Below are 10,377 nucleotides of genomic sequence, written 5' to 3'. Positions count from 1 at the left end.
TAGCTTTTTCTTATTGTCTGTTGTCTCCATTCAGTTCCTTCGCTCACGTAGTTTCTGTTCTTTCTTTTGCAGATGTCCCGTCATGGAGCTGCATGTCTTTGCTCTGCACTTGTCGTCTCCACCAACAGTTCTTCTCTTGTATCTCTATACTGTCCTTTTCTCTCTCTGCTCTCCTCTCACCCCAACCGGTCGAGGCAGATGGCCGCCCACCTCTGAGCCTGGTTCTGTTGGAGGTTTCTTCCTGTTCAGAGGGAGTTTTTCTCCCTTAAAGAGGAGTTTGTTTTTTTTCCCTCCTAGCTTATGTGGGAATTGTTGAATTGTTGGTTTTCTCTGTATAATATTGTAACATCTTGCTGTGAGGACTTTAATGTGTTAAGTGCCATGAAATAACCTATGTTGTGATTTGGCGCTATATAAATACAATTGAATTGAATTGAATTAATTCAACAATTCCCATGTGAACAACAGTGGGACAGAAACCAGTGGGACGCCCACTACATCTCAACTTGTAGGTTTTTGACAAATCAAGAAACTTACCTTCGATGTTTGTGTGTTTGTTTTTTTTATTATATTGAACAACAGTGAACAGTAAACAATACATTAAATTAGAACGAGTTTACAAGCAATGTAGACAAGTACTCATCATTACACATAAAGGGTAAATAATATGACTACCGTTGGTGGTGTAAAGCCTGCTACAGTCTATGGTTACGTTACGGCGTTCAGGGTAGTGCAAGTGGCATCAGAAAACTAAGTTTCGGTGCGAAATAAATGTGAAAATATAACAGGTTAAAAACAGGTGAGCGACATGACGTTCAGATGATCTTGGAGTGGAACTGACAGTAAAAGTGCAAAATCCTAAAGGGCGGGTCTGTGACAACACTCTGAACTGACAAAAAATGACTTGAACCATCTTTTAGAGTTTCTTAAAAAAATCCCCCATCTGCAGCAGCTGAGTTTCAGATACAGACGGTTACATCAGTGAGGTCACCATCCCGGTCCCTTCCTCACCATGGTGGAGTGAACTTTTGACCTACGGTCACTCAGCCGGGGAACTGCTTGAAGATGAGAATGGCCTTAGCTAATGTCAGATCGCTGACCAACAAGACATTCATTCTAAATGACTTTTTTAACTCCCATGGGTTGGATGTTCAGTGTTTGACTGAAACCTGGTTTAAAGATGAACCCAGTGCCTTCTCACAGCTTGTTTCACACATTAATTCTCCCAGGCTGACTGGTAGAGGTGGTGGGCTTGCCACAGTCTTTAAGAGCAGTCTCTGTTGCCGCCACGTTAAAATGAATCCATTCTCCAGCTTTGAGCTTCAACTCTTTGAGCTTTCACAGTCCATCAGAACTTTGTGCGCACTCGTCTATCGGCCTCCTCAACCTAATGGTGTATTTATCCAGGAGTTTTCTGAATTTTAAGATGAAATCTTTGGAATTAGAGAAAATCCATCAGATAAACATCAGTGCTTCCAGAGAATCACTGCATACCATCTCAGTAATATCATGGCAACAAGTTTAACATTGCAGACCGTCTTCAGTTTCTGTAGCGTATATTGCTGAGATGGTGATCTTGGCTGTAGATCAGCAGGAGTGGAGAGAACGTGTTCAGTTTCAGAGTTTTAGTTTGTGTCAAAAAGCAGGAAACTCCACTTGTTGTATTTCTGTTCACAGCAAAGACAACGTGCCAGCATCCAGCAGGGTTATAACAGGATTCTAGAACACATTTACTCTGCAGTGAAAAGATGTTTATCTGTTCATCCACATATTGGGTCAGTCTGAGGAGAGAAATACATTCACTTAAAGCAGAGACGTCTTGTACATTTGTAGATGTGACTCAGTCAAACAGTCCTCCATCACTGAACATTTCAGAGAACAACACACTGCTGTCTTACCTGCTGCTGTTCACACCGGCAACATCTCCGCTGATTCTGCTGCAACTGGTTTGTTCTTTTTGGTGAAACAAAAAAAAAAGACATTTAATTTTCTAAAATAAACAAAGTGTCGTTATATATTACAGAGCAAATTACAGCGACAACAAACCTACCTCTTTTGCTATGACTGTTTTTTCTTGTTTGACTATAGTTACAAACAAAACAAAAACAAAAAAACGTGATCAGCGTCATGACTTTTATCATCCCAAATTAATGCAATAACATTTACATAAATTCAATTCTTACCTTTTAGATGTGTCTTCTTTCTTTTGCAAAAGAAAATTATGAATAAAAATAAAAAAATCAATAAAAAAGACACCAAGAAGCTGATCACAATTACTGTCACATTTGAACTTGGTTCTCCACATTCAGCATCAGTTGAAGTTGTTCCTTCTTTTATCAACTGAAGGTTTCTTGTTTCACATCTGGAATAACAGAAGGAGATTTTTACAGGAAAATATACAGATATTACAAATTAACTGCTGCTTCAAGAAGTAAAATGTGTCCATGTCTGATGTGAAGCTTCACTTACTGTGTGTGTTGCTGACAAGATGTAAATGTCCCATTTGAAAATGTTCCATCAGTGCAGTCAGAGCACACACTGTCTCTGAAGGCTGTTCCTGCACAAACACACATGATGACTGATGTACAATTGTGCTTCAAAGTTTAAGATGAAGTATTACTTTGTAAAAATGACATGAAACACCATCAGAATTTCACATTAATCCTAAAAATAAATGAAGACAACCCATTTAAACAAATGTGAGAAAACTACCTGGTCATTTAGTTGTGATTGTGATTTTATTTATATTATAGAACAATAGAAATAAAGTAACATATTTAAATATGTATAGTCTATAAATTGCCCTGAGGTGTGAATGAGAGGGTGAATGGTCTTTGTTTCTGTCTGTCTCTATGTGTTGGCCCTGTGATGGACTGGCGACCTGTCCAGGGTGGAATCTGCCTTCACCCAAAGTTAGCTGGGATAGGCTCCAGCCCCAGGTATAGATAATGGATGGATAGAATTCATCCTGATTATTATCACACACACACACGTCCTGCATCCACTGTGTCCCAGACCCGAAAATCAGTCCAAGAAAACCAACCTTTCTGGCTGATGTATTGTCCTGGCTGACAGGTTGTGTGTTTCTCTGCTGCTGCACAGTTGCCTTCTGTAGAGTCAGTACAGTAGAATCCCTCCAGTGGTTCACAAACTGTATCTGATGTTACTGTACATGACCTCTTTACCTTCAGACCAGAACCTGTCAACACACATGGAGGTTAAACACAGTTAGAAAACCTCTATTCTGTTTGTATCTGCTACAGAGCTACATGCTGCTTTTTCTATCTATAAGACACCTTCAGTGTTTACAACTTCTTCAATAAATGTGATAAAATAACTCCTCCAAATGATGAATTCATGGGGAACATCTGCATAAATGACTTGTCTGGATTTGATTTAAACGGCTGGTACTGTACGTATCAACCAGTGGACATTTGATTTTTCTCTTTCAAATGATTATAAAATATGAACAGATATTTACCTGCATCACAGATTGTGCAGAGAGTACATTGTGATAATCCATTAGGTTTATCCATGTAGGTTCCCTCTGTGCAGGGCAGACATGAAGTGCTGCGGAACTCGGTACAATGAGTTTTAACACGACTTCCTGTTGAAAATAATTATTTTAAATATAAATAAACATTAAAAAACAAAAGTTGATTAGTTAGATGGATGTTGTCCCCCAATAACTTCCTCTTGTGAACATGAAGAGCAGCAGCAGAGAGCAGTGAAACTTCACTGACTCCACTGATCTAAACACAAACATCATTCACACTTACAGCATAACAGAAAGACTCCATATGTGATGATCAAAGTGAAATGACCCTTCAGCATTCAGTTGGATCTTACCAGGCAGACATTTAGAACAGCATTCATCCCTGATGAGATACCAAGCTGGATGACATGTGATGGTGGGACCACTGAAGACTTTCATCACAAGTATCTGTGAAGAGGGAAAACAAGGGTTTTTTCTGTCTCAGTGAAATCTCAGTTGAAAAAAAGAGCAGCTTGATTCCAATTGCAAAATTAAAGACACAACAAATAAAGACAAGCAGGAGGCGGAAAAAAGGAAACAGACCGTAAGAAGTCACTGCAGCAACCAGGGGACGTATTCACAAAGATTCATCAGACTAAAACAAAAGAAAACATCTTGACCCTCAAGATGGAGAACAACTGTTCGGAGCAGGGAGGAGGACTTTTCAGAGGCTGAAGAATTTCTTGATCAGAGGAGAAAACTGCAGAAGTACAGCGAGGTCAGAAGAATATTCTTCAAACGCTGAATGACGGCACGTTAATGAAACGCTATAAATGATATCGTCCAGTGATGATGTTTGTGGTCGGTTTCCTTGGAGACGCTCACTTCTCCCTCTCAACACAATAACGGCTGAAATGAAAGTGGAAATATCAAAAACCCACTTTCACAGCCTCATATTGGGACACAGTTCATTTTATTTCCACTGGATGTCATCGTCCATTCTGTGCCCATTATCACCAAGAGTGCATTTTTTAAATCAACCAATCACATCTTTTAAAAGGGTGTTACCTAGCAACGGGGTCAACTACACCTCCTCACTGAGATAAGGGTTTCTGTCCTTTCCTCAATCAAGAGTTGCTCTGAGAAGTTTCCTAAATCACAATCCAGTTAGGAGAAGAGTAACAACAAGGGTTTTTGTCTCAGTGAAATCTTAGTTGAAATAAAGACCAATCAGACAGGAAAAGGAGTTTGCAAAATCAGAAATGTTGCAGGAGGAATCATGTGATGTATAAATTATTGCTCAATAAAAAACAGCTTCCTGTAATTTTATGCTGTGAACAGGTTGTTTTTTTTTTTTTACCAGAAACGTTGCAGCAGTCAAATGTTTTCTTCTCCAGATCATTTAAATAAAAACAAAAGAACAATCCCATCCCCTCACAGCCACCACTGGAAAAACCTTTACACCTATTTCAAAAGTTCAAACCAGCACTATTTCTGGAACATGCCTTCATCACCTTCCCACATGTTCTCTCTGGAGAGTTGTTGAACACAACAGCTTTAATTTCTCATTTTATTATTTGACATTCATTGTGTGAAACCTGACATTATTAGATTAGATTAATAGAAGTAACAGAGTCAGAAAGACACAGTCAGACAAGAAAAGGAGTTTATAAAATCAGAAATGTTGCAGGAGGAATCATGTGATGTATAAATTATTATTCATTAAAAACAGCTTCCTGTAATTTTATGCTGTGAACAGTTTTTTACCAGAAACGTTGCAGCAGTCAAATGTTTTCTTCTCCAGATCATTTTGTACAGCAGGATGAAAGTTCTCTTGGACTGAAGATAGAACTTCACTCAGATTTGGTATGAGTTGGGTTGTACAATCCAGAACATCAGGACAACATCTGGGAACAAACAGACATTATAAAAGCTGCACTAACCAGGAAACATGTTTACTGTGAGGAAGAGATCAGCTGACAGGTTTGAAATAGTTAACATGAAGCTACAGAGCAGGTTTCAAGTTGCTGACTTTGTTATCTCTTCGTGAACATAAAATTATATTTTGAGTTCTTTGTCAGTTACAGTTGTTCTCTCACTTGGAAAACGTCATGAACCAAACCAATATACAGATACAGACAAAACTCAGAGATGTAAAACAAAGGAATCATTGTGGTCCGTCGGGACTGGATCATTGAGGTCTCTGATCTGATCCACAACGTTCACTGTTCATGTCTGTACAACGACTTGTTCTGGATTAAAGTCTATTTCTGCATTAAGAGCTGCTTCACTCTGCAGGTACACGAAGTGAAACCGTTTTTAAAACTCTTTTCATCTATTTTACATGAACATGTTAACAACAGCTGCTGCGTATGAGGAAATACTTTCGGTATCGACGTTACGAAACAGAAAAAAAACCCAAAATAAAACACACACATTGTATGAACTGGAACATTATTGTATTTTTCACCGGGAACTCAACAACACACTGATCTTTGTGTGTTAAGGCTGTTTGTAGATGTTACCAAATAACATGAATAACACAAATCAAGGAACTTACCGTCGACGGAGAAACACATACTACAGTCGTGGGTTACATCCATACAGTCTACGGTTACGTCACGGTGTTCAGGGTAGTTTAAGTGTCATCGGAAATATTAATTTCGCTGCGAAATAAATTTAAATACAGCAGGTTCAAAATAAGGTGATCGATTGACGTTCAGATGATCTTGATGTAACTGAAAGTACAAAGTGTAGAATCATAAAGGGCGGGTCTGTGTACAACAAGACAGACCTTACAATGACTATAAAAGCTCTTTCCTTCCGTAAATCCCCCAAAGACAAGCCTCCACGTCCACATCCATACAGATGAGTGTAAATCCACAAATGGACACGGACATAGTATTAAGTGCAATTGTGCAGAACGTTTGTTTAAACAAACAGGCAATTCATCACCATTAGAAACTATCAAAGATTTATTTATTTGTATTTATATATTTCGCAGTTTAAGTAAGACAACACAGAACTTTTATCAAACGCAAGTGATGAATAAAACACTCACGATTAAAAATGAAGGCACATCAATAGCAAACTATATTCCAGTTGGACTCCTGCTGACCGTGGCTCGGTACATAGATGCCACTTCACTGAACACTTCTCCAGTGGGATCTTATGATGTTATATCTAGTATCCAAAGAAAACTGTGTTACTTTCAGAAGCATTTGAATGAATGAACCAACAATTCAACAATTCCCATGTGAACAACTGTGGGACAGAAACCTCCTTTTTAACAGAAGGAAACCTCCAACAGAACTCAGATTTGGGCATCTGCCTCGACCGGTTGGGTAAAAGGATCGAGAGAAAAGAAGAGCGTAGAACTCAATACAATAATAATAAAAGAAAAAAGAAAATTTATCTTATTCTCTATTTTCTTCCCAAGAATAAAGAAAAGCTTCAAAAAAATCCTGTAGTTAAGAATCACTTGAGCATTTTTTTGGAAGACTCACAAAACAGGGTCTGTCTTCCAAGACAATGAATGTTACAATAAGTTACAGTTGAGGCAAAAAAAAAAAAAAAAAAGAACTGAGTCAAATTAAAATATTAGCAATTAAATTGCCTTTTACATTGTAAAGTTTAGAATATACATCACAGAGATACAACCAACAACTCATTCAGATGACCAAATATGACAAAACGCAGTCAACAGTTTCAGATAACTAACTATTAAGAAGGAAGTTGAAATATGTTGAGATAAAAGTAATGTTACAAGAATAAAGTTAGAATATTTAGAAAAAATAGAATCAATATTTTAATATCCTCACTTTGACAATGTGAGGAGGGACTTTGTGAATGAGTTCATCTTTATTTTTAAGCGCAGTTTGATGACTTATACCAGTTTACATGGCTGCAAAGATAACACAGCAAAGTGAAAGCTATTCTTCACTGATAACAAAAGTGAAAGTATGTGTCAACCACAGGGTGTTATGAGTGTGAAGGGAAGTGGGTGTGAAAATGCTTCTGCAAACAGAAGAAAGAAAGAAAAGAGTGACACACAGTCACACACTCTTCAGTACTTTGTCACACAGTTTTTCAACCTATTTTGCAGGGAGGTTGTTCAGTATCTTGGAGAACTTGCCACAGTTCTTGTGTGGATGTAATCAGTCTCGGTGTCTGATCTCTCCTTATATAACTCCATGATGGTGGGATCAGGTCTTCTGGAGGGTTCAGATCATCTGTTGGGCTTCTGGTTCTGAGTGATTGTTCTTAATGACTCGTGCAAGCTGTCTGAGCTTGTTCTCCTGCTACAGGATGAATCTGGAATGATCCTCCCACAATGGTCCTGTGGGAGGATGAAGAATCTAAATATCAACAGTGCAGAACATTGTTTTTTCATAGCACTGTGCGCTACTTAAAAGGAATTCCAGCAAAAAGGTTCCTTCAAAACTGGGGTCTCATAACAGATACGTGCGGTCTAGTGCATGACACAAGGGCATTTTGGATGTTCAAGTCTACTTTCTGCAACAGCAGATAAGCTGAGCACAAAGCAACGTGCATGGTTCAAAGGAGTGGCACTTAATACCCTCATTAATTAGAAGTGAGTTTTGGGCAGACCATGAAATAAGTCTGCCATCTGCCACACCTTAAAGCCAGGTGTGTTTGTAGCTATAACAATGCAGCCTTAAAAAAAACAGGAATATACCTTGTAAATGTGACTGTTTTCTGCAACGGCTGTTATGTTTGCCTGGTTCTTAAATTGGTTGTAAAGACTTGGTAACAGGAGGAAAGTTTAGACAAGAAAAAGTTCCTCAAAGAGAAACGTCAATCAAAAGGACCTCAGTCAAGTTGAACTGGTTATTATAAGTAGTTTCAGAATGACGACGAGTCCATCAATTTGTTGTCACTAAGTTTTCAAGGCCCCAAAGAGAAATCATTAAGGATATTAAAGACGTCCTTCAAAGGTCTATTCTTGGTCAACTTTCATTTACCATACACATTTTATCCACTTGAACTTAAACTAAAACACAAGAAGATTTAAATCATGAAGTCTCTATATGTATTGTATTTTCTGTTGTTCATATTGCAGTGCTGTGAATAAAACTGAACAAAGGTGAATGTAACAAACTTTTTAGAAATCAGGATTAAATCTCAGGTCTTAGTTTTCAAGTTCTAAACTTTGTCTTTTGAGCCTTCAACAAACCTCTATTTATTTATCCCTCACCAAATGATTACTCTTTAAAATGTTAAAATAAAACAAATATTTAAAGCAATTTACATGTAAAATGAATGCTCTTTGACATTTGTATGTGTTACTATTAGGTGCCATTCCCATGATTAAGGTCAGAGATCTGAATTTGAATCTGTTGCTGCATCTTCTTGTCTTCAGTTTTCAAGTTACACATAACTACAACAATCTGATTATTTTTTTCCATTTATTTAATCTCAAATATATTTATTATTTCCATACTGTCTCTTTATTTTGCTCTCTCTTTTGCTTTTTATAGAAAATCACTTTGTCATCTGATTCTAAAAAGGTGCTATATGCTGTAAATAAAAGAACATTTTTTACTTATTTTTACTCACAGAAACAGTGAAATTAAAGCAGAAAATTAAATCAACAAAAGACTATATACAATATTCTGGCATGTTAAGCCTGTCAATCTTTACACTATATTTTCAGAAGTTATTTGTTCCAAATACTTGAGGTTCTGATTCACAACTGTTTTCAGGTCATGAGCTTAAAATATTGATGTGACAGTTCACAACGCCTATGAATAATGCATAGCAACAGAAATATAATAATATAATATAACCCTGTTGATTCACTGTATACAGGGACATAAGGAGAATGTAAAACACAATTAAAAACTTAATTGTAAAACCTGCATAATCTTTGAACTTTAAAGTATTTAATTATTTCCCAAATTATCAACCAATAATGTAAGAAATTCCACAATAAAGTAAATAGGATTCATTACATTTTGTTACTTGGGAAATACATCTTAACTATAACATTGTAAAAATATTTGAGATAAGATAAAGTAGCTATTTTGTCATGAAAAGCCACATTTTTAATCTAACAAGATATTCTGTATCAACAAGTGACATTAGTCTCAAACAACCAGCTGGAAAATTGGTGGAAATGTGATTAATTGTCATGATAGGCATGATTAGTTGAGGAGCTGCTTTTGTTGAGGATCATTATCACGTCACTTTAAAAACGATGCGCTCCTGACCTCTAGTGGCCAACATCAGTATATTATACAATGACGTCATCGGTTAATAAATGCACTGGGAGGAACATGGGAAGTATTCAGAAGGGACACCACTTCAGATGAACTGCAGGGAGAAGCTCCAAAATGTTCTTTAAAAAGAAAAGGAAGTAAATAAAAGTAGAAAGCTAAACAGAAAGATTTGGGCTTTTACTTTAAGGTGTAAAACATTTTATTTGTCTCAATTCTTAGTGTTTTTTTTTTATTTTTTATTTTATACACTTTATTAATCCCCGAGGGGAAATTTCTTCACTACAGCAGGGGGGCTCTCAAGGGGGAGCTGCTGCAGCAGGCTGCCACTAGCGCGGCGCCAGGTAACCTGACCAGAGGTGCATGTTTTTGGAAATGTGTGTACATATAGCCACTATAGTGTATATATAGTGTGTACATATAGCCAATACTGCGCTTAAAAAAATCCACAATGACGCACAAAAAGTACTAACCACTCTTGTGCTCTGTATTTTAATAATTATTAAAGTGTTTTATACAAATGTTGTCGTCGATTGTCTGTATTTATTGTAGTTATTGTCTAATTGTACAACCGTGTTCTGTTCTTCCGTGTTAAATGTGACGCCATGTCCTGTATCGGTATTATATTTCATTCCTCAGTCAACACTGTGGTGAGAGGAAATT

General features: G+C 37.2%; 1 protein-coding gene and 1 long non-coding RNA gene across 2 annotated transcripts; both read right to left on the bottom strand.

The window, feature by feature from the left end:
* Positions 1 to 285: 285 nt before the first annotated feature.
* On the bottom strand, positions 286 to 3,876 carry LOC138210153 (tumor necrosis factor receptor superfamily member 14-like). The gene is made up of 9 exons (XM_069169118.1): positions 3,850 to 3,876; positions 3,740 to 3,752; positions 3,482 to 3,607; positions 3,044 to 3,199; positions 2,470 to 2,557; positions 2,184 to 2,362; positions 2,051 to 2,082; positions 1,899 to 1,953; positions 286 to 1,781 (listed from the first exon to the last, which is right to left on the bottom strand). The coding sequence occupies exons 1-8, from the start codon at positions 3,874 to 3,876 to the stop codon at positions 1,909 to 1,911; spliced, it is 666 nt and encodes a 221-aa protein (XP_069025219.1). The 3' UTR covers positions 286 to 1,781; positions 1,899 to 1,908.
* A 38-nt stretch (positions 3,877 to 3,914) lies between these two features.
* LOC138210204 (uncharacterized) lies at positions 3,915 to 6,088 on the bottom strand. Its single transcript, XR_011179231.1, has 3 exons — positions 6,036 to 6,088; positions 5,243 to 5,382; positions 3,915 to 3,943 (listed from the first exon to the last, which is right to left on the bottom strand). It is a non-coding gene; the product is annotated as an uncharacterized lncRNA (long non-coding RNA).
* Between the last annotated feature and the right edge of the window lie 4,289 nt (positions 6,089 to 10,377).

This window comes from Embiotoca jacksoni, unplaced genomic scaffold (genome assembly GCF_022577435.1).
Source record: "Embiotoca jacksoni isolate LCO1_2020_lvr unplaced genomic scaffold, fEmbJac1.0.p SCAF_43, whole genome shotgun sequence".
In the NCBI taxonomy this organism is placed as follows: domain Eukaryota; kingdom Metazoa; phylum Chordata; class Actinopteri; family Embiotocidae; genus Embiotoca; species Embiotoca jacksoni.
This window is presented reverse-complemented; position numbering and strand designations above follow the sequence as displayed.